This window comes from Mauremys reevesii, linkage group 25 (genome assembly GCF_016161935.1).
Source record: "Mauremys reevesii isolate NIE-2019 linkage group 25, ASM1616193v1, whole genome shotgun sequence".
Lineage (NCBI taxonomy): Eukaryota > Metazoa > Chordata > Testudines > Geoemydidae > Mauremys > Mauremys reevesii.
Genome location: NC_052647.1, coordinates 2,909,715 through 2,936,732, shown reverse-complemented (window position 1 = coordinate 2,936,732; position 27,018 = coordinate 2,909,715). Strand labels below are relative to the sequence as shown.

Sequence of the window (27,018 nt, the reverse complement as noted above, 5' to 3'; positions counted from 1 at the left end):
GTCTTGGGGGGAATCCAGTCTCAATTCAGAAAACCAGATAAAATTTCAGACAAAGTAGTTCTAGCTTTATATTCAGTACAAATGTTTATTTTTGCAATGAGAACCGCACAAAAAAACCTTTAGTATATAAGTGAAAACTCTATGAATTCCCTTCTACAAATGTCTAAAGTGTTTAATACAAGTCTCAAATTCACTGACAGAATTATTTGCCAAGCGTTCCGTGCAAAAAGTACAGTGGGATTGTACGTTTCTCTTATTCTTTTGTACAGGATTAAAGAGGAGGAGAAAATAACCAGGATTACATCATTTAGACTAGACTTCTATAGCAAAAAGATGCATTCTAAAGTCCATAACTGTTAAATCATACACAAGGGGATGGGGTGGAGGAAATTAAATAGTGTATCATCTGAATTACAACCCAATTATAAACAAACACACACAGTAAAACAGGGGAAAAAACATGAGAATAGCAAAAAAAACCCAAAACACAAAAAAACCCCAACCAACCTTTGGCAGAAAAAAAAACTGAAGGAACCTTTTCTCCAGCTAAAGATACCACGTTATGGTCATCATTCGGCGACGTGTAAAAACAAAAAAAAAAATGCAAAGAAGAGAACAAGAAGAGTACAGCTTAAAAAAATATTTAAAGTTACAGAGTATGTAGTTGCAACCTGTAAACGTTTCCAGATATTTGCAAACAATACAGAGGTGAGCAAGAAAAGAAAAGAAAAGAAAAGAAAAGAAAAGAAAAAAGAAAAGAGAGACTACTGGATTAACCCACCAGTCTAAAAAATGCTACCACTACTCCAAATTATTAACTACTGACGATAAAGGTTTGGCAAATTTCAAATGCAAAAAAGGGATGAACATTTAAAAAAAGGACTAATATCGCTATTGACTAGATACAGGGGGGTTTGTTCTTTGCATACATATAAATTATATAATATTTGTTTTCTTTATTTTACAACCTAGGGTGCTCTCTTAGAAGTTCCAGCACTTCCAATTGGTTTGTTTTCTTGTTTGCAATATGGTGGATTTTATGTACAATTGCGATGAGTGTGTGTGTGGTCACTCTTACAGCGGATGTGCACTTAAAAATACCCGGAAACCCTGAGCTTAAAATTAAAGGAGGGAGGAGATGATCACCCAAAGTGCTTTCATAAGAAGAGGAGAGCGCTTGGAAAGAGGAATACTGCCCAAGAAGGGTGAGAGATGGAAGCAGGTCACCTCATGGCTCTGCATGAGGTTCAAGAGATGTCATTGGAAGAGGTTAGAGGAGAAGCCAATGGTTCAGATTTCCCCCACTACGATCTTACACAATGCACAACCAAAAAAAGATTGAAATCCAAAGGCAATTTACAGACTGTGACACAGGCCTGTTCTGCAGAGGATGCAGCTGAAGTCTTGGGAAAGGACTGTAAGAAGCGACTGTTACTAGCCCTCGGGACATGGGAATGCCACGTTCCCTACGTCTCTTTCATGCCCTACAGTGCCATGAGGTTTTGCTCCTGCCAATTCTTGGGGATCAGAGTAAAATCAAGCATATCCCCTATTCCCCTGCTCGGCACAGCACAGAGAATCTGCCCAAGCCAGGAGAGCCTGCCCACACTTTGCCCAACCTGAGGCCCTATCAACCATTTGCCAGCAACATAAGGGTGGCTCCTAATTTGCATAAAATGATGCCAGTTCTGTCCATTATCATCATGGGTGGGGGCCTTGGCTCACAAGAATACTACAAGTCCCAGCATGCAATGATCTTGGCCAGGCCACTAGGACCTTTTAGATTGCAGTTGTATTTTAAAGTTAAGGGCAGCCACCACTTGTTGATCCACACCGGCACATCTCATCTAAATAAACCCACTGAGCTTTGAGGCTAAGCTGCAGCCAGTCACTGGTCTAGCCTGGGGCTCTGCCAAGCAAGGAGAACAGGGATGCTGCTCTTTTGGGTTTCTCTTTGCAACAGCAGCAGGATCAGCTGCTAATGAAGTTCTGTGGTGCAGGTTCTCCCAGACAACGGAAATCAGGACTTTTCCACTAGGAATACCAAGGGGCTCTAATGAGACAGGCAGTCTGGGATGATTTCCTGAAATAGCCAACAGAAAAGTGGGGCTCTACATTCCCAGGCACAAAGAGATCCTCACCTGATGCAGTTAATAAGCTCCCTATGATAATCAGATAGAATCAAGAACTATTCCTCATGCCATCACCAGACAAATCTTGGACTCTGCTTCTCTGGGCTTGCCTGTGGCTATGGATAGCACAGTGGGGAGGCCAGAGATTAAGAGCTATAGAGATGAGGGACTTGAATGTCCTGACCATTCTCTTGGTCAGTACAAGTTTCGATCGGGAGGAGCCTATCAGGTTTGACTGAGTGTTGCTTCATTAGAGTGGAGGGTAGGGGACAGACTTGGGCAGGTTTCTGGGATAGATTTCTAGACTTTCTTGCAGCTTCCCCACTACCCCAGCCTCAGACACAGCACTAGGTCGATCATGTTAGCTAAGAGAAACTTACTTATCAGGCTGATTTCTTCTAAACTTATTCCTCTCCCCACTGGCAGCAGAGAGCTCTAAGGGATGACAAGAAAGTAGCTTAGAAAACACTGAAGTCAGCTTATGGCAGACAGTCAAACCCTACAACCTGAGGCTGCTATTTCAATGCTTGCTTGGTCACTGAGACAATAGCAAAGTGGAGTTTATCCATACTAGTGCCGTCTAATCTGTCCCCTGTCCTGACTGGATCTTCCCAGGGATAGCTGCACCCAGTTCTCACACTGAACTAGGTCTGGAATGTGAAGAGAAGGCCCTCCCCACCCCATCGTCCACCCCCCACATTCAAACCTCAGAAAGCAAGCATCAATGGAAGCCATCAGCTCTCAAAATAAATAGCTTGACCAAGGCTTGGAGAATCCCAGCTCTTGCTCAGTAGGACAAATGTCACTTCTGGAGTTAGGCAGGCTCTTGTGCTTGCTTTACATAGTGTCAGCTACATCTGCATCACGATCTCAGAAACTGGGAAGGGACTGCGCTGGTTGTCTGAGACGCTGTGGGTGTCAGTGCTTGGTGTCCTGATGTGCCCTCTAGGTGAGGGAGGGGGGCCAACAGCAGGATGAAGCCTTCACACAAGATCAGCCTCACTACACCTTGTCCAGGATCACGTTGCTTTAGCATGGCAGCTCTCCTGGCCCTCGCTTAGGAGGGAAAATGCACACTGGCTACCTGGGACAAGCTTCCCCCCAGGATGGGTACAGGAGCATGAGAACTCCTTCCTTTCCCCTAGAGCACAGTCAAGATATAGGGACAACCTTTCCTCAACAATTCTCACCCCTTTAAACAACTCAATCACAAGTAGGATTCAAAGAAATGTCAGTACGACACCATCTTTTAAAAAAAAAGAGATGAGTTTATTCCATGATCAGTACAGACCAAATGCATATTCACCGTATTAAAGTAAAACCAATCAATTACTCCAGCGCTCACCCCATACTGACACACCAGTATTGTACTGTATAGTGGGTATTTATGGCACATAACATTTTAACAGTTCATAGACTAAAATTAAAAGAATACACACTGAAGGTGCATGGGAAAGCGTCCGCTGCTAGTGAGTGAGATTTGATAGGTGGTGGAAGGAGCCTTTCCAAAACTGCCGCCTCCACTTGCCCTCCTCTCAGCCACTCCTTTTAGGTATAAAAACTTTTTTTTTTAACCATATTTTATGACATTTTAAAAAAACCAAAATGCAGCTTTCTGGTTTTACAGTTAAAAATATAGACTAAAAGTTTGAAACTGAGCAAAATATAAGCAGTGTTTTTACACCGAGTTTGGTGGCTCACCAAAACCCTCAAACAAATATATGCCAACTATAGTCACTATACAATACAGCCACGGTCAAACACTAGTGACAGGGTGGTAGCTTCCCCTGGTGTTACTGGTTTCCCCACTCCACTCTATAACAAAGAGACAATTAATACCCAGTCAAGAGTTGAGCAGTGACAAACTGCCTGGAGGAAAAAAACAGACTGAAAGAAACTGACTTTGGTTGGTAGTCTAGCTCCAATTCCCGGACCTTCACACAATGCTAAAACAAAAACCTCACTCAAATGGCCAGTTACACTTGACACCTCCACTGTACTATTCCCTTTTGCACAAGCGAACACTTACAGAGAATGGCTCCCAGCTAAAGGCTTGTGGGAAGTTAAGTTAAAGGCAAAGCCAGTGATGAAAGGACCAGACACAGCTTGTGTATTTTCCCAGCTGGACCCCAGGTCTCCCATTCCTGCCAGGATACTCCCATAGGCAGCCTCTCAGTGAAGAGCATCTCTTGCTGTCATGACACAGCACTGTTTATTCATAGACATTCTGTAACTTAGAACCTTTATGGATAGAAAAGGTGTGAAGAACATGAAGTCCTGGATATACTGTGAATACGTTTGGCATAGAGAATGTCGAGTGATCAGGGCACCCTTCCCAGCAGCTGCATGTCCAATCAAACCTAGTACGTAGTTGGCTTGTCTTGATCGGTCTTTCTTCAGTGTGTGTGGGGGGGGGCAAAAGTCAAACTGTAAGGCAGACTCTGCTGATCCTTCTGAGGCCTTGACTGAAAGATCTGCAATGGTCATACATGCAGAAGGGCTGCAGGAACGCTCCCCCTCCCAGCCGCCGTTAACACTATGGAGAGTCAAAGATTCGCCGGGAAATTAAAGAGTCAGGAGAAGAAAACCAGGTGCTATTAGAAAAGATTCTCTTCGAATATTGCCAACAAATCACTCTGGAAATTCATGTCGATAGTAGCTGCCATCTGAAGGGGGAGAGGAGATAAGAGAATTACAAAGGCTGCAGGATTGATGCTCACAGGAGCAACATTGCAGGGATGCTGCACTTGACTCAATGGGGTGGCATTAGGGGCCAGGGATTTTGCTGGGCTACCTAAATTTTTACTGGTATAATCTAGTACTTTTGCCCTATAAAAGTGGACCTAAGTTTCCTGGCACAGTTGTCTGCCAATCTGTTGAAGTTGGGAGTCTTCACTCAGTTCACCAAGGCATCGGCATCCCAGCAAAAGCACTCTGCCTGAACATCTGCCTCAAATTGCCCCCATCAGAGTGCCCAATACCCCCCCCCACCACCACTCACCGCCTCTCTGCGCCTTCGCTCCTGCTCCCGTTTTCTGGCCATCTCTCTCTGCTGATCCAGCATAGACTGAGAGGACTGTGGCTGAGAGCTCGGTGCTTGGGGTGCAGAGGCTGCAGCTGACACCTGCTGCTGCTGCTGCTGGTGCTGCTGCTGCTCCTGGCGTCTTCGGACTTCTTCCTGAACTCTACGAGCTTGCTCCAGGGCATCCTCGTCATCACGACTCCTGCCAAGACCCAAGAGTGTCATTAGAATGGTGGGGCGCTCTGTGCAACCCCATAAGGCATAGAAGTTTCTTAAGCAGCTCTATGGGGGTACTGCTGAGTCTTTCTTCCACCCCATGGGCTGGCTCATCATTGCTGTGATGGACTATCTGAGGAAACACCATTTTAGAGTGGGAAGGGATGTCTCAGATTTGGCTGTTTCAAACTTGTTCCTAGTGTGACCCGTATCTTAGATTTCAGAGTAGCAGCCGTGTCAGTCTGTATCAGCAAAAAGAACAGGAGTACTTGTGGCACCTTAGAGCGTCTCATGGATGCCTCCCCTCTGTGATCCTATAACCTTCCTGTGGGAACTCCAACAATCACTGACATAGTGAAGTCTCTCAGGAAAAGACTCAATGTATTACATTTTTAATGCCAGGTAACAACTGGAAACGAGGAAGAGCAGCCAGCACCATGTGTCCAGCCATCTCCCCCAGCAAGTGCTCCCTGGGGATCCCAGTTGGAGAATGGGCAGCTAAGGGGTTTCTCCCTGTGAAGTTTGTTGCATAGTCAAGCCACCCATTTTGCAACATCCACACTGTGGAATGGGAAGTGCTTAGCATCAAGATATTCTTGCTCATGTTGCTTCTTGCTTAACAGTACTGTTAGCCAGCTTGAGAAGGAGGAAACAGCAGCTGTTATCCAGCGGCACACCCAGATACCTCACTGGTATGAACTGTGAACAGAACTGGTATGATGCTGGAACTCTACAACTTGCACTGGCTCCTGCGTGGGCCCACAATGGAAGCAGTGGCTATATTACACACACTGATTATGTTCAGAGTTCCTGCACTGCAGCATGTAAGTGCTGCCACGTGTCTAGGCAAACAGAGCCCAGGTACAACCCAAGGGAGCTAGAGAAAAGGTGGCCTGGACAACAGGGCCATGTCGGGTATACCCCTCAAAAGGACAGTGGAGACAGCTCTACCCTCACTGTCTTCTGGCTGATCCTGCTGCAAAACCTGTCTTTTCCCAAAGAATCAGCAGTGGCTCCAAGGCACCTAGCTGACAAGTGAAGCAAAAAACAGAAGTGACTGTCCCCAATGGGGACATAACCCCATTCACAGCACTTTGGTACCCTGTGGAGACAAGTTTTAGGAGCAATGAAATACAGATGTGCAGGCCTCTCACCTCATCCTCTCCTGCTCCCGTCTCAGCCGCTCCTTCTCCTTTTCCACCTGTTCTGCCTGAGCTTTGAGTGCCTTCTCCCGCTCCTCCTTCTCCCGCGCTGCCCTCTTGAAATGCTCAAAGCTGTCGCTGGAGGACTTTGCTGTGGAGGATGGAGTCGTGAGGGGTTTCTGGACCAAGCTTGCCCACGAGCCCATGTTCTTTATTTTCAGATCCTGTGAAGTCAAGAAGGCATTAGTGTTGAACTGGGCCATAGCTAGCAGACAAAGCCTCCCAGCTAATGTTAACAGCACACAGTAGCATGATGAGTCTGGCATGAACCTTAGTGCTAGGCATTATGGTTACGTTCAGAGAGTCACAGTAAGAGGCCACAGAACTCCCCCAAAAGCATTTGCTGAAGGTTGTGACCTGTTTCAATCCAGCACAGACTGATAGTTACTGAAAGAGGAGGTTACTTACCTATAACTGGAGGTTCTTCGAGATGTGTGGTCCATATTTGTATTCCACTGAGGGGTTATGCATGCGAACCATGCGCCTGCAATCAGAGCATTTGAAAGTAGTGTGCATTGGTGTGTGCATGTGCCCTGCTTCCAGCCAAGGTGATAAAGGGTGAGGCGAACCGGACCATGCCGCCAGTTCCTTCTCCAATACGAATCAGACAGATGCGTAGCAGAGAGGAAGGAGGGTGGGAAGTGGAATACAGATAGGGACCACGCATCCAATTACATGCAAGTAACTTTCTCTTCTTCAAGTGATGATCCCTATTATTCCACTGGTGGTGATTAACAAGCAGTACCTAAGTCGGAAGAGGGTGCAAGGATGAGGAAGGAATGGTTGTGTGGAGAACTGCCATCTAAAGGAGGCATCTGCCACTGAGTCCTGCATTAAGACAGTGTGCTGCAAAGCTGTGTAAGAACTCCAGGTGGCCGCTCTACATTCTCCTTAACTGAAGGGAGTCCATGGTCAAAGCCTGAGGTCTCGTGGAGTTAGCCTGCCCCCTGTGGGGATAGGTAGGCCTGACAGTTGGTAGCCAAGTGAAATGCAACCCAAAATCCATTTAGAGATTCTCTAGGTGGAGATGGCTTGTCCCCCGAGTCTTTCTGCTACTGCAACATATACAGCCTAGAGGAGTTCCTGATTGGTTTTGTTCTCTGCACGCAACAGGTCAGAGCTCGTCAGACATTGAGGGAATGGAGTTGATGTTCCTCTGCAGATGGGTGTGGTTTCAGGAAGAAAATAGCTAAGAGAATAGATTGATTGATGTGAAACTGGAAGACCACCTTTGGTAAAAAGCTGGGGAGTAGATGTAGGGAAAAGAACCCTTCTCTAACACTATAAAAGGCAGGTCCTCTATCATAGCTTCAAGTTCACCAACCCTTCTCGCAGAAGTGATAGCAACAAGGAAAACAACTTTCATGGAAAGGAGGGACATGAGCACGATGGTAACAGTTTAAAGTGTGGTTTCGTTAGCATGGAGAGAACTAGATTCAGGTAACCATTGGGGTATGATCATTTGGATGGGAGAGGTTGTGATGAGGCCTTTCCAAAAACCTAGTGGTTAGTGGGTGTGCAAAGACAGTGCAACCTTCCACTGGACAGTAGAACGGGCTAATCACTGCCAGCTGGACTCTCAAAGAGTTGAGATAAGACCTGATGACTTCAAGGACAGAACATAATCCAGGATGATCAGGGGGATCCCCATCAGTTCAGGCAGAAATACTTTTTGTTGGATAAGAAACGCTCAGTAACATTATCTAGTGGAGTCCTTCCTGCTGCTGGAGAGGATGTCTTGCACAGCAGGAGAGCACGTGCACGCTAAAGCAAATGCCCATCCAAATACCATGTTCTGAAGTGGAGCTCATGTGGATTGGGATGGCTGATCTCACTGTTGTACTGGGTCAGGAGATCGGGGAAGCTGTGGAGGGGAATTGGTGGGCAGAATGACATGTAGAGGAGATTGGGAAACCGGAATTGCCTGGGCCAACGGGGAGATCAGAATGACCATCGTGCTGTCTTGTTAGATCTTGTGAGTACCTGAGGCAGGAGAGGTAGAGGAGGGAAGGCGTAGTTGATTTGGTCTGACCAAGAGAGCATCATCCTGAGGGTGGTGACCGAGGCCTCCTCTGGAGCAGTAAGTGGTACATTTGCTGTTTGTTTGTGACATGCATAGGTCTCTGGTCAGGGTCCTCCATCGGGTGAAGATGCTGTGTATTACTGAATTGTGAAGTTCCCTCTCGTGGGAATTGCAAAATGTCTGCTGATCAAGTCTGAGACTACATTCTGTGTCCATGGATGATAGCCTTCAGACAAGAGAATCTGGGGATTGATGCACCAATTGCAGAGATTGTGCATAGAGCGGCCGATCACGTTCCTGTTATAGAAAACAGCAGTAGTGTCTGACATGAGGAGACTGTGATGGGAGTGAATAAACAGAAGAAAGGATTGGCATGCCTTTCTTACAGCTCTGAGTTCCAGGATATTTATGTACATCCTGGATTCTCGGGGAGACCACGTGACCTGTGCTCATCCATGTGGGCTCTTCAGCCTATCGGGGATGCATTGGTGATGATCGTCTTGTCTGGTAGGAGGGAAGGAAGGGAACCCGCACGCATACATGACATGGCTCTGACCATCATCAGAGGGATGACAGCATGAAATCCAGGGAGTGACGGTTTGGTGAGTAAACGTACTGGAGCCACGACTCAAGGCAGCAAAGGTGGAGTTGTGCAAATGGGGTCATATATGTACACAAAAGCCATGTGGCCCAGGAGGGACAGGCAAATCCTGGCTTGTACATAATGATTGCTCATGATGTGAGCACTGTCTGGAACCTGTCTTTCAGTAAGTAGGCCCGTACTGTGTCCAAACTGATGATAGCTCCTGTGAAGTCCAGAGACTGTGTGGGGTCTAGGAGTAGATTTCTCAACGTTGATGTGGACTCCAAGGATGAAAGGAAGTTGAGCAACATGGAGGTTGATGCTTGGGCTTCTTGCCTGGATCGTGCAATTAGAAGCCAGCCTAATGTCTGACATAGGCTGCAAAGATGGAAAAAACTTTGCGGAAGACTTGGAGTGGTGGCTATTCTGAAGGGGAGCACCCTGTACTGGAAATAGTGGGTGCCCACTATGAATCTCAGGAAATGTTTGTGGGACGGATGGATATCAATGTGAAAATAAGCAACTTTAATATCGAGAACCGTAAATCACATGCCCTTTTCTATGGATAGGATAATTGCTGCCAGAATGACCATATAAAACTTGTGAATGAACCAACAGATGTCGGAGATTGAGGATTGGTCTCCACCCACCCTTCTTCTTGGGTATCAAGAAGTAAGTTGAGTAAAACCCTGTTCCCTGGTGGAGAGAGAGAGAGAGAGAAAAAGAGTGTGTGTGTGTTCTACTGTTCCCTGCTGTAATAAGGAATTCACCATTTGGGTGAGAATGCTGTTGTGAGGGCAGACCTTGAAGAGGGACAGGGAGGGGAGTCTTGGAGGAGGTAATTCGATGAACTCGATCACATAGCCCTGGTGGATGATGTTCAACACCCATTTGTCTATCATCACACTCCAAACGTGGGAAAAGAGTGCTAAATGACCCCCAATGGGGGGAGTGTGGTTGTGAGGTGGCAGGCATAGTTGTTGGCAGCTCTGGGAATCGCCTCAGAAATACTTCTTGGTTGGAGGTTGTAGCTGTGATGTTGAAGCTTGCAAAGGAGGCCCAGGAGGAGGCGAGATATCTGTGTCTTTTGATGCTTCCAGGGGGTCTTTGAAGGCAAAATTGTGGGGACCTGTAGCACTGCTGGAACTTGAGCTTGGGGGCAGGAGCATAGATGCCCAGTGAACAAAGGGTGGCTCTGAAGTCGTTGAGGGAATGCAGTGATTTATCTGTCTTTTGGTTAAAAGGATGGGATTCACCAAAAGTGAGGTCTTCAACAGTGTTATGTACCTCCCTCAGGAAAGGACAGTTACCTGTTCCGTAACTGGCGTTCTTCGAGATGTGTTGCTCATGTCTATTCCACAGTAGGTGTGCGTGCTCGCCATGTGCACCGGTGCCGGAAGTTTTTCCCTCAGCAGTACCCATAGGGGGCGCGCTGCTGCAACCCCTGGAGTGGCGCCTCTATAGCACGCTATAAGGGAGCCGCGCACTTCCCCCACCCTCAGTTCCTTCTTGCCGGATCAGCTCCGACACAGGGGAAGGAGGGCGGGATGTGGAATAGACATGAGCAACACATCTTGAAGAATGCCACTTACGGAACAGGTAACTGTCCTTTCTTCGAGTGCTTGCTCATGTGTATTCCACAGTAGGTGATTGCAAACTATGTCTGATGGAGGTGGGTAGGAGTTCACAGAGTCCCAGGCTGAAGCACAGCTCTACCGAAAACAGCGTCATCCCTGGCATGGGAGATGATCGCATATTGCGACGTGAACGTGTGTACTGAGGACCAGGTAGCGGCTCTACAGATGTCCTGGATAGGGACATGGGCCACAAAGGCCGCCGCTGAGGCCTGAGCCCTTGTCGAGTAAGCCCTTACGATAGGTGGTGCGGGAACCCCTGCTAGGTCGTAGCATGTGTGGATGCACAATGTAATCCACCGGGAAAGCCTCTGGATGGAGGGATCAGCTGATCCCTCATGCGCAACAAGGAGTTGCAGAGCTGCGGAACGGCTTAGTCTGATCCAGGTAAAAAGCCAGTGCTCTGTGCACATCGAGCATATGGAGGCAACGTTCCTCGTTGGAGCCATGAGGTTTAGGGCAGAGGATAGGCAGGAAGATGTCTTGGCCTATGTGAAAAGCGGAGACCACCTCAGGGAGGAATGCCAAGTGTGGGTGGAGCTGAACCTTGTCCTTGTGAAAGACTGTGTAAAGGGGGGGGGGGGGGGCCGGTCAGGGCCCTGAGCTCTGAGACCCGCCGGGCTGACATGATGGCCATGAGGAAGGCCACTTTCCATGAAAGGTGAGACCATGAGCATGTGGCCAAGGGTTCGAATGGGGGCCCCGTGAGGCGAGATAACACCAAATTTAGATCCCACTGAAGGACAGGGGTTCTAGCATAAGGAAAGGACTGGTCTAGCCCTTTGAGGAAATGCCTGGTCATAGCATGGGAGAAAACCGAGCAGCCCTGGACCGGCGGATGGAATGCTGAAATAACCGCCAGGTGCACCCTGACGGAGGAAGGAGCCAGGCCTTGAGTTCTAAGGTGAAGGAGGTTCTCAAGGATAAGTTGGAGCGGGGAAGACATTGGGGAAGTACCCAGCTCGCCCGCCCACCTGGAGAATCTGGACCACTTCGCCAGGTAGGCTCGGCACGTGGATGGCTTTTTACTTTCGAGGCGGACACGTCTGATCTCTTCCGAACACCTTCTCTCCTCCGCATCTAGCCATTGATCAGCCATGCTGTCAAATGGAGGGTGGCCAGATTGGGGTGGAGGAGGTGGCCCTGGTCCTGGGAGAGTGGTCTGTGATGGGATGTTAGATGGGGTGAGATCTGAGTTACCACAGAGAATTCTTTCCTGGGTGCTGGCTGGTGAGTCTTGCCCACATGCTCAGGGTTTAACTGGTTGCCATATTTGGGGTTGGGAAGGAATTTTCCTCCAGGGCAGATTGGCAGAGGCCCTGGAGGTTTTTCGCTTTCCTCTGCATGGGGCACAGGTCATTTGCTGGAAGATTCTCTGCAGCTTGAGGTCTTCAAACCACAATTTGAGGACTTCAATAGCTCAGACATAGGTTAGGGGTTTGTTACAGGAGTGGGTTGGTGAGATTGTGTGGCCTGCGTTGTGCAGGAGGTCAGACTAGATGATCATAATGGTCCCTTCTGACCTTAAAGTCTAGGAGTTGATGAGGTCCGGGCGGAGCGGCAATGGCCGCGGCGGGGCCATGAGCAAGCCCAGGAGGGTTCCGTACCAATGTTGCCAGGACCAAGCTGGGGCAATCAGGAGGACGTGCGCCTTGTCCTTTTCACTTTCTCCAGGACCTTGCCAATGAGGGGAAATGGGGGAAAGGCATAAAGGAGTTGACCCGACCATGACAGGAGGAAGGCATCTGAGATCGTGTTCCTCCCCACGCCCCCCTCCCGGAACAGAACCTGTGGCAATGGCAGTTCTGTCAGGTCGCAAACAGGTCTAATTGGGGAGTGCCCCACGCTCGGAAGAGCTGGTGAGTGACTTCCGAGTGGAGCGACCACTCGTGTTTGGAGCAGAAAACCTGCTCAAGTGATCGGGCCTGTGTGTTGTTGACGCCTGGCAGGTAGAAAGCCTTCAGGGAGATGTCGTGGGCTATACAGAACTCCCAGAGACTGAGGGCGTCCAGGAAGAGGGCCGAGGACCTTGTCCCGCCTTGCCTGTTGATGTAAAACATCGCAGCGGCGTTGTCTGTGAGTACTCTAACCACCCTGCCGCGCAGCTGTGAGCCGAACGCCACACAGGCTAAGCGTATCACCCTCAGTTCCCTGACGTTTATGTGAAGGAACAGCTCTGCGGCTGACCACACCCCTTGGGTCTGTGAGTTCCCTATGAGGGCCCCGCAGCCCAGGTCCGACGCGTCAGGACATTAGGTCTCGTGATGGGGTTGGGTCCCGGAAGGGAATTCCCTGGAGCATATTGGCCGGGCAGGACCACCATTGTAGTGTGCCGATCACCCGTGCTGGTACCGAGAGGACCTTGTCCCGGGCCTGGGAGAACTCTGAGGCCAACCAGAGTTGGAGGGGCCTCATCTGAAGCCTGGCGTGACAGCCCACGTACGTGCACGCCGCCATGTGGCCCAGGAGCCGCAGGCATGCCCTGGCCATGGTGATGGGGAACTCTGTGACCGAGGCTATAAGCCGCTTCAGGGTCTGGAACCTGTCCAGAGGAAGGGAGGCTGTGGCGTTGGAGGCATCCAGGGGAGCGCCTATGAATTCTATGCACTGCACCGGAACCAATGTTGACTTGGCCTCGTTTACGAAGAGGCCTAGGTTAGCACACATAGCCAAGAGCAGGTTCATGTGGTTCTGTACCTGGGACCGCGAGATGCCCTTTAGCAGCCAGTCATCGAGGTAGGGGAATAGCTGTACCCCTCAGTGTCTGAGGTAGGCCACCACTACCGCCATATGCTTCATGAATACCCTGGGTGCAGTGGACAGGCCAAACGGGAGGACCATAAATTGGTAGTGGTCCTGTCCCACTAGGAAACGGGGGAAGCGTCTGTGCCCCTCGAATATATGGATATGGAAGTATGCGTCCTGAAGATCCAGGGCCACATACCAATCGCCAGGGTCCAGAGCGGGTATGATACACGCCAGAGAGACCATGCGGAACCAGCATTTTGCCATGAACCGATTGAGGTCTCTCAGATCCAGGATGGGCCTGAGCCCCCCTTTCACCTTGGGGATCAGGAAGTAACGAGAGTAAAGCCCTTTCCCCCGGAACCTTCTCCACAGCTCCCAAGCTGAGGAGCCAACTGGGGCTGCCCGATGTGGGTCTAGCCTCACCCCTTGCTTTCTCTTGACACCTTTGAGGGGACAGGGCCTTTCTCTGCTTCTTGGACGGGGAGAGATGCCAGCCACTGGAAGGTGCCGGGAGATCACTGCACACCGAAGATGAAGTGCCCAGTGCCGATTCCGCTCGGCGCACTGGAGTTGGGGCCAGTGCCGACTCCATGAGAAGGGCTCAAAGTCTAATGTCTCTCTCTTTTTTAGTTCTGGGTTTAAAGGACCTGCAGATCTTACAGTGGTCGCTGATGTGAGATTCACTCAAGCAGTGGAGACAGTTGACATACTTCTAGGCACTGAATGCCTGCAAGACTCGCACGATTTAAACCCTGGGGCATGCTGAAACTTTATTGAACTAACACAGGTACTACTAACAACTAAACGAGTTCTGGGGCAAAGCTGGAGCAAGTAGTTCTGATGTACCATCACTGGCGGCAAGAAGGAACTGAGGGTGGGGAGAGTGTGCAGTTCCCCTTATAGCGCGCTATAGAGACGCCACTCCAGGGGCTGCTGCAGCGCTCCCCCTACGGGTACTGCTGAGGGGAAAACTTCCGGCACTGGTGCACATGGCAAGCACGGATACCTACTGTAGAATACACATGAGCAAGCACTCAAAGAAGAAACCAGAGGAATGGAGCCAAGACATTCTACACATAACTATGGTCCTGCAAGAAGTATCTGCTGCATCTATCCCCAGTTGGAGGGCTATTCTGGCTATCAGCTTCCCTTCCTCAATAAATGCCTGAAAGTGACCCCAATCGTGTTGTGGCAGGCTATCAGTAAATTCCTGGCACTTGCTGTAATTCAGGAAGTCGCACTTGACTAGTAATGCCTGAGAGTTCACAATACAGAATTGAAGGCTGGCTAAGGAAAATACCTTGCATCCCTAAAGGTCCAAATGTTTGCCCTCCTTATCAGCAGGTAAAGATTGAGAGTGCTGTTGCTTGGCTTGTGCAGTTGTTGCCTGGACAACTAGGGTGTTTGGAGGAGGATGCAAAAATTAAAAAAATAAAGTGGGAGGGAGGTCTCAGATCCCTTAGCAAGAACGTAATGCTTTTTGGTCCCTCTGGGGTAGCCATACATGTGGGAGAGGTGTGCCACATGGTCCTGGCAGGCTCCAGAATAGCCTGGAGTCAGTAGGCAGTGCAATTGTGACTGGTTCCGGGGTCCTAGATTTCTTCCACCAGAAACTGGAGTTCCCTTGAGAATCTCTGCAACAGTTCCTTGAAATTGCCTGAAGTCATCCAGAGGCACAGGGGATGCTGCAGTCACTGCTTCATCCGGAGATGAAGAGGAAAAATTTACCAATTCTGGCAGCACCGCCAGGACCAGACTGAGGTGTTCCTCCTCTACCAACAGATCCAAGAGTCTGCTAGAAGGAGCCTTTAAGCAGGAGGCAGGCAAAACGTTCTGTGGACCAGGCTGGTTCCAAGGGGGGGTATTGGGACCAGGTCCCCAGTATAGCCAATAGGCCAGATCCAAGGAAGGCTGTGGTGGCCCCCACGGTACCAAAGGCTCTGAGGCCGTTGAAATGGTGGATGCTGCCATGGATGTAGCAGTCTCTGTGAAGACACGTACCGGTGATAGGACATAGCTGGTTCCGATTCTTCAGAGGAGGAGAAGGCAGACTGGTTCAAATGGTGGTACCGTCAGAACTGGCGGAAGAGTGTAGACCCTCGGAGCAGATGGTGAGAGGACCTGTACTGGGGACATATCCTGAGGTGGAGAAATCCTCTCTCTAAAGGTGGAAGGGCTGGCTGGCTGGGGTGACTCTGGGTCCAGCAAGGCAAATATGTCCTGGGGTTCAGGTACAATTCCAGATCTCCCCGGTGTCACAGGCACCCTTTCCCTGGGCTCGTATCAGTGCTGGTGGCATGGAATTTCCCAGAACAGGAGGACTCCATGTCTTGTGGAGGGTTGGTGATGACGGTACTGTTGGACAGGTGCTTGGAAGTACCAGATTCCATTGCTTGTGGGACTTCTTCTCATGCCTATGGGACTTAGTGTGAGTTCCATCCCCATGGCTCGAACTCGTGGAAGGAGTGTCCATTTTCTTTGGCTTTGAGGAAGACTTAGTATCATGCTTATGGGTATGCTTCCTTACCTCCCAATTAGATGCTGCCATAGGGTTTGTGGGGGTGGTTCTGCCATACTGGCTTTGGATGTGGTAATGGGAGGTGCATGTTCCTCGCTGATTCAGGCTGATACACAGGGGGAGTTTCTCTGCCTGGGTCCAAGTGAGGCCTCATGGCAAGCTCCATGTGATGCTTTTGGAAGCGGAGGATCTGGTCTTTTTTGGTGTGGCTGGGAAAGGATTGGCAAATACTGCATCTGGATGTGATGTGAGCTTCCCCCAAGCAGTAGAGGGCACGAGGCACAGAGTTTGAAGCCCAGAATCCTGGGCATAGTCCAGTACCTGCACACTGGTACTGGGTGGTGTGTTGGATGAAGAAAAAAACAAGCCCCAATCTTATCTTAACTAAGTGCTAAAACTGCAATAAAAACTGTAATAAACTGTCAAGTATCAGAGGGGTAGCCATGTTAGTCTGGATCTGTAAAAGCAGCAAATAGTCCTGTGGCACCTTATAGACTAACAGATGAAAGCTCATGCTCCAATACGTCTGTTAGGCTATAAGGTGCCACAGGACTCTTTGCTGCTTGTAATAAACTGGTAAAAATACCATAAAACTGGCTAAAACTATGTACAACTATCTTAATTAAAGATGCACCAGAGAGGAGGACATTGAAAGTTCCGACCTGAACCATGTGGCAATGAGACGATCTGGAGATGCATTTGGTCAGCCCCTCCCTTTAACACCTTAGATGAAGCACAAGGTGAGCCAGGGCGCATGAAAGGACCAACAGACAGTACTTTCAAATTCTCCAACTCTGGGCACATGGCTTAACCCCTCAGTGGAACACAAATAGGGACTATTACTTGAAGAAGGTGATGTTACCATCTGAAGGCTGTTCACAGTGGCATGTATGAAATGAGTTGGTAGTCTCACTTTATGGCTCCTGGTTCCTGTATTGTCAAACCACCACATCTGTGCCCGCAATTTGTGGTCAGAAGTGTAGGGCTGAATGGGTAACAAAGACTGAGCTCCCCTCCCATGCACAGGGAGTCCCCTCTGCATCCCAGTGACACAGGTGGGAGACACTTGCCCTGCTGTGCCCAGGCTGTTCCTGATCTGCAGATAGAAGCCATAAGTTCTTACAGCTCTCAGCCAGGACAAACTCTCTTGTACAATCACTTTAACATTAAAAAATTGGGCCCAAACCTAAATGAAGTAGCGAGGCTAATAGTGTCCCTCCACCCCCGACACTTGCATACTCTGTGAACCAAGAGTTCTCAGGGGAAGCTGAACTAATTACTATAGGGATTGATCCTTGAACTGGGACTCAAAGGATATTCCAGCACCCATACAAATATGAGCTAGGATACACTGATGGCAATATCATTCTTTAGCTCCCAAGCAGCCATTGCACCCAAATAAGCCATATCTCACAGCACTGGTGCACCCAGCGCTGAATGTCTCAAACACTTCACAACTTTTCCCCCTGCAATGGGCAGGGCAGGTATCATCTCATCATTTTAGAAATGGGGACACTGAAGCTCACAGGTGAAAGCTGTTGCCCACTGAGCCTCATGTTTGTTTCCCCAGACCCCAAGCTGTGACCAGACGTGCCTAATTAATGGTATTTTAAGTGTTGTTATAGCCATGTTGGCCCCAGCATATGAGAGGTAATATATTTTACTGGACCAACTTCTGCTGGTGGAAGGTATAAGCTTTCAAGCTTCACAGAGCTCTTCTCCATGTCTTGGGAAGGAAGAAGTCTGATTTCCTTCTCCAGACCTGAAAAGAGCTCTATGAAGCTTAAATGCTTGTACCTTCCACCAACAGAAGCTGGTTCAATAAAAGCTATTACCTCACCTACCGAGTCTCAGTGTATTTTAGAACAGCTCTGTGCTTACTGGCTCTATGGCACACAGAGTTGCACTACCCTTGCAGGAGTCCAGGACAGCCCCCTGCTGGTAGTAGGATGCATCCACTGCATCCATTTTCTGCACCCAAAACAGACAGCATATTTCATTAACTCGGGCAACTGAAACGGTTACCAGTGGTGAGAGGGAAACATGAACACCCTTCCCATATGATGTGAAGAGCAAGGCCCAGGAATGGACCCATGCATATTCCCCAAGTAATCAGACACCAGGCACATCTCCCATGGCCCAGTGCAGGACTGCACACCAGTGTCTATTTGTTCAGTACAATTAAAGGACTTTCCTTTTCCTTTATGTCACTAAGTGACCTAGCAGTAGATCACACTGCAAGTGAGCTTTGACTTTTGCTGCTATTCAGCTGGTATTTTATTTTGCATCCAGAATATTGACTACTAATCCCCATAGCTCAGAAACCACTGCAGGGCACAGCATCAGGGGGAGAGAGAGAGAGAAAGCGCGCGCGCACGCACTAAAACTAATTTACTCTGGTGAGCCTCACCCTGGCGTGAAGGGACAGGTCTGCTCAATCTCAGATAAGACATGAGGCCAAGTCCACTTCGAGGCACCCCAACCTGTGTCCTAAGCAGAAGAGGATGGGGGATCTAGCTGAGTAGATCAAACTGTTAGAGAAGGGACAGCTTTGGCCTAGAATTTTTAAGAGCTTTACACTGAGTTTAGCCTCTCCTAGTAGCTTAGAGTTCCTGTGCCCCATTCACACAAAGAATATAGACCAAATGCTGGAGTGTAGGCAGGTCAGACCAGGCCACTAAACAACCCCTTCCCCCAAACCGACTGCATCCAGGTGTGGTGAACTGTTACCTTTTTAGGGGCGACGGGTATTTTCAGTTCCTGTTTTTGTCTGTCTTTGTCCTGTACTCCAGGTGGTGGCACATTCTGTTCAGGGGGTCTGATTACAGGCCGCCCACCCTCCATTGGTTTCATTTCTGTTCCTGAAACACACACACACACCACGGTAAGGGCAAAAGACCATTCCTGCAGGCTGCCAGGGTGTCTGAGCATGTAGGGAGTAATCCTGTCCCTTCCTTCCCCACTGTTGAGGACAGGCCAATAGACTGAGGTGTAGACTCTAAGGCTTTCACCATGCTGAGCAGTCCATTTCTCCATCTCAGCCTTCAAAGGGAAACAGACTAGCCCATGTTACACCCAAAATACACATTTCAACACTAACAGTGAAGGGGCTCCAACTCACTTTGCTGGATATGTGCAGGGGGTTTGATGCTCTCTGGGTGCTTGGGAGGTTCCTGTCGCAACGTGGGGCTGAATGTTTCGTTTCGGATGACTGGTGAATGCATCTTCTCTTCCTTTGCCGCCATGGGCTGGGATTGCACGACAGAGGGTGATCTCAGCTCCTGCCACGTTAGCACATTGAGATGGATCAGTCACTATCCAAACACCTTCCTTGATGCAAGTCCATCCCACATCCACAGAGCCAGTAACATCCTGAACAATCCACCACAAGGGTCCCACAATGGGGCTGGCCTAGCCTCTAATGCATGCTCCTGGAGTGTGCACCATTGTTAGCATGTGCCCAAGCTACCCATACAGGTTGGGAACCATGTGCTTTGAGAGCAGGCCCTTTGGGACCCCACATTCAGGCTATGCCTTCCTTTACCTGTTTTTTAGGCTGGATATTTTGCTGAGGTGGTGACTGGTGGCCCAGACTCTGGAACTGGGGCATCTGTGGGGAATGCATCATGAGAGGGGAAGGCGCTTCCCTCAAGTGACCTGGAACAATTCAGCACCAGTCAGTTAACCGGTCATCACTATCATTTATCCAAACATTAACCAATGTGAGAACTCGTCCTTGAGTCAGATCGAGCAGCATGCAGGTTGAGTTTAGCCCAGGCACACCTTACAGACATAGGAAGACTCCACACCAGTTTGGTAGTTTCCATAGTCTAGTCCTACCCCTCAGTACTTCCAGGTGTCACATGGGCTGCACTGCCACACAGCATGCACTAATTTAGAAGCAACTTTAGGACTCTGTCACTCAGATCAGCACACAAACAGCCATACACTTAATTGCATCTATTTACTGTTCTCCATAAGCCTGCCAGACTTGCATGGAGTGGTATTCAGATAGAGAGAACCTCCCACCAGCCTTCTTACTGTCCGGTGTCAGGCCAGTGCCATGGTTGTCACAGGCACATTCACAATGCACAAGGGCTGTAGGTGACTGGGAAGTGAAAAGGATTGTGTTGGATTGCCTTTTGGATTTGGCCATGAAGCCTATGGACTTCATTCTGAGGAATGGAAAAACTCCATCCAAAACACATTCATATTTTAAAGAATTTGTAAGTTCCCCTGTGCAATTTCTTCCATTGAATCACTGAACATTTGATAATCACTGAACATTTACTATTTTAAAAAACTCTCCCCTTACATTTCTATGCCACCAGAGTCCCTGAAGACCTCTGTTCAGGAATCACACATGGACTTTAGGGCACAGAGAACTGAGGGAGCACCTGGGGACATCTATTTCATTTGCTGTTCACTGAAATGTATAAGGGAAGTGAGTTTTCCTTTTTCAAGCTCTGGTTGGACTCAGACAATACACTAAGACACTAGAGAGGTGCTCAGCAGATTGTATTATGGGTGGGGGGCAACTGAATTTCACTTGCCTGTACCCTTTTTTATTTGTCTGCCCTCTACTGTTATATCTCCCTGGCTTGTAACAGCTCACAGAAATCCTATGATGATGATTTATGGCAGGAATGGAAGAATCCTGCATTCATTTGAAACTACAGGTGGCGGCGGCGGGGGAAAAAAAGAGAGGATGGGTGGGGGATTGAAAGAGGCAGGATGTAGTAATTCCAATTAGAATTTAACCAAGGCACCATGAACCCCCCCCCCCCCAACTAGATATCTTTAATGAACCAAAGTTCATTAATGAACCAATGATCCTCAGTTTTACATTTAATTGGAAAGACAGCACTCCAGCAGCACCCTGCTGGGGGCCCAGCCTGGTGCTAAAGAGAACCACCTCCTGAATCGCTAAATGACCTGTAACACTTTTTGCAATGCCTGGGTTTTTCTTGGAGGCCTTTCCTCTCCCATCAAAATCCTGCTCAACCCATTCTAACATCTGGGGATAGCTTAGTGGTTTGAACATTGGCCTGCTAAACCCAGGGTTGTGAGTTCAATCCTTGAGGAGGCCACTTAGGGATCTAGGGCAAAAATCAGTACATCATCCTACTAGTGAAGGCAGGGGGCTGGCCTCGATGACCTTTCGGGGTCCTTTCCAGCTCTATGAGATATATATATATGGAGATATACCTATTATTGACATCTGAGAAGGTCACAGCCCAAAGTATGATGGCTGAAGGCCACTGACACAGTTCAATGTTTAGCATAGGAGGAAAAAATTAAAAGCACATTCTGAAAACAGCACTCCACCCAACAGCCAGGGGTCATTACATAACATATCTAAAACAACACAAAGGTAAGGAAAAGCAAAAAGAATTCATGCTAAATATTTAAGACAGAAAAAATATATATTTGTCCTTCACACAAAAAATGAATACCCATCTTCCTATTATCCTATAACAAAGCTTGTTAGAGATTGTAGAGAAAATATTCTTGATCAAAGGCACTATGAGGGAGACTAGGCTACACCATCATCAGCACAAATTATCTTACGAGGGTTTAAAACATGCCCATAGCTAGGAGGGACAAGGCACTGTCTATGTCTCAGGGACCAGTCTGAGCATTCCGCTTGAGACTTTCCACTCGCCCAATCTGGGTAGAACCACTCACGCAGTCATAGGAACTTTATGTCCTTTTCAGCTGTGCCTCCACTGGAGCCTATTCCTGAAGGGCTGTCATTAAGGCAGGGAAAGCACGTTGGAAAGGGTGCTTGCCATCTGATCACTTGCTGGGGGCTAGCATACATGTACATGTTTAGTGTTGTAATGCGAGCTTGGCTATTCTGGAGATGCTGGCTCTTTCCAGAGTTTGGCTGTCACCAGATTCTAACTACACCTCTACCTCGATATAACGCGACCCGATATAGCACGAATTTGGATATAACGCGGTAAAGCAGTGCTCGGGGGGGGGGGGGGCGGCGCCCACCAGTGGATCAAAGCAAGTTTGATATAATGTGGTTTCACCTATAATGCCGTTTCACCTATAACGTAATAAGATTTTTTGGCTTCCGAGGACAGCGTTATATCGAGGTAGACGTGTATTTGTATTTTAACATCTAATAAACTACTCAAGGGGACAATTTAAAGTGCTTGGCTAGTAAACAATACTCAGCAGCCATCCTCCTTAACTTCAGTTTATCTCCTTTTACTGGATACTACGCTGGCACTCATGCACTTTCAATCCTTTCATGAAGAACTTCCCAACATGCATGCCAATAGCACACAGAACTTTAAATCCAAACAGACTCAGGAAGCCTGATCTGCTCTGGGGAGGTGGTGATTTATGCTATTACTATGAAATCACAAACCAAATGTCCTGCCAAAGGGAGCAAACAACCCCTTTTCTAGCTGGAGCTCGCCAACTGTACCCTGATTTCAGGACAGGCTAGACTTCTGGGCTGAAATGGGATGGGATGAATCTTAAAACAGGGCACAGCACTGCTAGTTAGAATCTGCTTCCTAACTTTGAGCCCTACAACAGTTGGTTTCCCCCATGGATTGGGATTTAAGCTCCCAGAAGAAAAGCTTAGTCCTCAATAGGCTATCAAGTTATCAAGGAATTCCTCAGAGACTAAGTACGTTAATTGATGACCTGTCTGTGCTCCAAGCCCGATGCCAGCTCACCAACAGTATTCGCAAAGCTTAGAAGATTGTGGAACAATCATATTCCAACCAGGCATCCACCGCCCTTAATTTGTTACTAATTTTAGCTGCACTGATGTTAAGAACTCAGAGGGGAAATTTCAGCACTCACCAGTTGAGTAGGGGTCGGGCTTATGGTGCCGTGGTGATGGGTGGTGCTGGATGACTTGCTGAGGTTTAGCTGGCTGCGGGGGTGGATGCTGCTGTGGAGGTGGCTGAGGCTGAGAGATATGAGGAGGGAATTGCATGGGCTGCATGTGCATCGGCCTCTGCTGCTGCTGCTGCAGCTGTTGTACTGAGGGATGAGCAGGAGGCTGAAGGGGTGGTTGAGGCTGCGACTGGACCTTCACTGAAGGGAGGAGAGGAGTCTGCGGCTGCACTTTCTGCAGCTGTTGAAGGTAGAGCTGCATCTGGCTGGTGCTCAGAGGCAGGCTGTGATGAGGCGTGGAAGGCTCCTCATCCTCCAGGAGGACCTGGGGAGGCTGAGGCAAAGGCGGCTGGGGGAGCATGGGCTGCTGGCTTATGGCTGGTGATGCTGCTGGAGGACGCGAAGGTTTAGGGGGTAGTGCTGCGGCTCGATTACTGGGTCTCGATGGCTGCTGAGGCAGAGCGTTGTGCAAAGCTGGGGAAGAAGAGCAGGAATACATGGCATCACATACAACAGAAGAGAGCACAATTCCCCACAGCAAAACTGCACAAGTTGTTCTGCTTATTAGACTGTCCACGCCAAACAGAGGAAAAAGCTGTGCCATTACATCACACAGAATACCCACGGAATATAAATAAGATCTCATGGCATCTAACCCCATTTCTTAATCATGTGACTATACGTCCTTCTCTAACACATCAAGTTATCCCCAGACTTGCACAGCCTGGGACCATGTGGTGCCAGTTAGGGAACCCAGGGCTGTAGAAAAAACAATGACTTACTGTAACCATGTTTCTTTGATATGTGATGCAGATGCATATTCCACTTAGGTTTGTATGTGCGCCCAGAACACTGGAGCTGGAGAAATTTGCCTAACAGTACCCGTAGAGGGGCAGCGCTCATGCCTATATGAGGCGGCACCACCCCAACCATCCCTCAGTTCCTTTGTGTTGAATGCCCAGACATGAGACTCTGACGCAGAGTGGATAGACAGCGGGTCGCAGAATACACACCTGCATCACATCTTGAAAAACCACAAGTACAGTAAATAACCATTTCTTCTTCTTCAAGTAGATGCAGCTGTGTATTCTATTTTCCACTTAGGTGAATTACAAGTACCACCCCCCCCCCCCCGGAGGCGGGGCTCAGAGTCTACCTAAACAAGGATTGCAGGGCAGCTCTACCAAAGCTTGCTTCTGCCCTGGAAGATGTGGTGATGGCGTAATGGTTCATGAATGTATGTATCAATGACCACGCAGCAGCCCTGAAAACATTCAGTATGGAAAAATTACTAAGGAACACTCTGGACATTGATTGCATCCTCGTACAATGAGCTCACACGCACTGAGGAGTGTAGCCAAGGCTATTTCATCTGCTGTCAATGCAGGATGTTACTCATTTGGAGATCTGTGACGAGCAGTTGACCCTTCATGCAATCTGCATATGGCACAAACAAATGAGATGAGGCACAAAACAGTTTAGTTGTGTCCAGATAAAAAGGCTAGATATTGCCTGACATCTAAGGTAAGGAGATGCAGGTCCTCCAAAGATGAAAGCGGTTTAGTAAAAAACTCCAGTAAATACATCACCTGGTTCCAATGAAACAAAAACCACTTTAGACAAAAACATGGGGTGTGGTTGTAAAGTTACCTTGTCTTTAGAGGACTGTATATAAGTAGGTTCTGCCATTGGAGCTTGCAACTCTCACCAGTCTCCTTGCTGATCTTATTGCTACCAGAGAAGCGGTTTTCTGACACAAGAGCAAAAAGGGACAAGATAATAGGGGCTACAATGGATGACCCATCAGAGTTGCCAGGGCTGTGTTTAGGTCCAACAAGGGAACTGGCTCTCATAATGGAAGATACAGACAAAGAAGCCCTCTTGAGAATCTCATTACCATGGCACTGGAGAAGACTAATTTTCCCTGAACAGGGGGATGAAATGCCAGTATCGCTACCAGATTCACTTTCAATGGACTAAGCCAGTGGTCTTCAACCTATTTACCATGGTGGGCCACATATGCAGGTCTCTGTGTGTTATGTGGGCTGCAGCCACACAATATATTTTACATGTATGGCCCTGAGGATGTCACATGGGCTGCAACTGTGTGCTGATTGGGGCACAAGTGGCCTGTGGGTTGAGAACTAGTGCAAGCCCCCACGTCTGAAGGTGTAGCAGGTACTCCTAGATGTCATGGGGAGAAATCAGTTTCGATTGGATTCCACGAGCTAATGACCATACCAAAAAAGGTTTACATTTTGCTGAGTAGGCCATTCTGGTAGAGGACTTTCTACTGTTGAGCAGCACTTGTTTGATAGCCACTGAACACTGCTCTTCCTCCTCATTCAGGCATGCAGAAGCCATGCCGTGAGATGCAGAGAGCTGAGCACATGATGCAAGATGCGTCTGATTCTGATTTAGCAGGTTGTGATGGAGAGGAAGCCTCATGGGAGGCTGAATAGACAGCATGAGAAAGTCAGAGAAGGAGCTTTGTCTTGGCCACAACACGTCACCAAGAATGATCTTGGCCTGAGCCACCTTGAGCTAGAGGATGACCTGAGGATGATCAGGATCACGACCACAGTGAGTTTGGACAGGGAGGCTTGACTAAGGCCCAGTTGAGAGCAGAACAGACGACATTTCCTCTTGTCCCTTGAAGTGAACAGGTAGATCACTGGGATGCCCCAAGCTGTGAAGATAACCCAGAGGACACTTGTTTTCAGGGACCATGTGTGTCTTAGTGAAAAATACCTGCTGAGATAGTCTGAACGTTATTTTGAACCCCAGGCAAGTGAATGACTAGAGTAACATTATTCTTGATGCAGAACTGCCACAGCCTGATTGCCTCTAGGCAGAGCAATCTGGAGCATGCTCCCCGTTGTTTGTTTACGTAACACATTGCGGTGATATTGTCAGTAAGTATGCGAACCACCAAGTCTCTGATATGTTGCCAAAAAGCGTGACATGCATTTTAGATGGCCCAAAGCTCCAGCAAGTTGATATGGAGTGAGGCTTCCTGTGCCGATCACAGTCTCTGTACTTTCAATGACCCCAGATGCACCCTCCAATCCATCAGGGAGGCTTTGGTAACGACCGGACTTGGTTGGCAAGGGCTGGACAAAGAGAACTCCTTGGCAAACATTCTGTGGACACATCCACCACTGCAGAGTCTAGGACCAGTGGAGGGAGATGAACCAGTCTGTTTAGAGAATAAAGAGTAGGATGCAAGACAGTCCTGAGCCACATTTAAAGTGGATGGAGGTATAACTTTGCAAACTGGACCACCTGTGTGCAAGCAGACACATGGCCCAAATCTCAGGCATGATCTAATTGTCATGGAAGGCTGATATTTCATACTGAAGCAAAGATGGCGAATTATTTGAAAACGGTCGGTCAGCAGAAATGCTCCTGATGTCGTGGAATATAATAGGGCCCCAAGTAACTCAATATTCTGAGTGGGAGCCAAGGTTGACTTTCTGTTGTTTAGGGTGAGACCCAGACAGTCAGGCAACCGCAGTGTGGTACTGACATGAGCAAGAAGTTGCTCTCTGGATCTGCTCCTCAGTAACCAGTTGTTAAGATACAGGAAGATGTGAATTCCATTCTTCCTGACATATGCCGTAACAATTGTGCATTTAGTAAAAACCCTGGGGGCAGAAGAGAGGCCAAATGAAGCACCGTGTACTGAAACTGGCATTCTGCCATGATGAACTGAAGGAATTTTCTGTGACTCAGTATAACTGACTCTGGGGAATTCTGCACTAAAAAAAGAGAGTTACTCATCTTGTGCAGTAATGTAGGTTCTTCGAGATGTGTCCCCCTATGGATGCACCACTCTAGGTGTCCGGGCACCCCTGCGTGCATAACCAGAGATTTATGGTAGCTGTGCTTGGCTGGATCACACATGCGCAGTCCCTGTTTTGCGCTGCTTCAGGCGGTTAATTAGCGCTGTGCAATAAACTCCCCCTCAGTTCCTTCTCTACTGCAGAGCCTACCAATAACTCTGAAGTAGAGGGGAGGAGCGACGGTAGTGGAGCACTCACAGGGGGACATATCTCAAAGAACCAACGTTA

At 48.4% G+C, this 27,018-nt stretch overlaps 1 protein-coding gene across 9 annotated transcripts in view; it reads right to left on the bottom strand.

Moving 5' to 3' along the window:
* Positions 1-3,379: 3,379 nt before the first annotated feature.
* Positions 3,380-27,018, bottom strand: part of BRD4 (bromodomain containing 4) — a 234,194-nt gene continuing 210,555 nt past the window's right edge. For all 9 annotated transcript variants that reach the window (XM_039514640.1, XM_039514637.1, XM_039514642.1 and 6 more), the window contains 7 exons: positions 22,910-23,419; positions 19,623-19,735; positions 19,200-19,359; positions 18,809-18,939; positions 6,525-6,736; positions 5,134-5,356; positions 3,380-4,798 (listed from right to left, as the gene is read on the bottom strand). In XM_039514640.1, the coding sequence (XP_039370574.1) occupies positions 4,730-4,798; positions 5,134-5,356; positions 6,525-6,736; positions 18,809-18,939; positions 19,200-19,359; positions 19,623-19,735; positions 22,910-23,419 (1,418 nt within the window). In that variant the 3' untranslated portion in view covers positions 3,380-4,729. The remainder of the gene's footprint in view (positions 4,799-5,133; positions 5,357-6,524; positions 6,737-18,808; positions 18,940-19,199; positions 19,360-19,622; positions 19,736-22,909; positions 23,420-27,018) is intronic.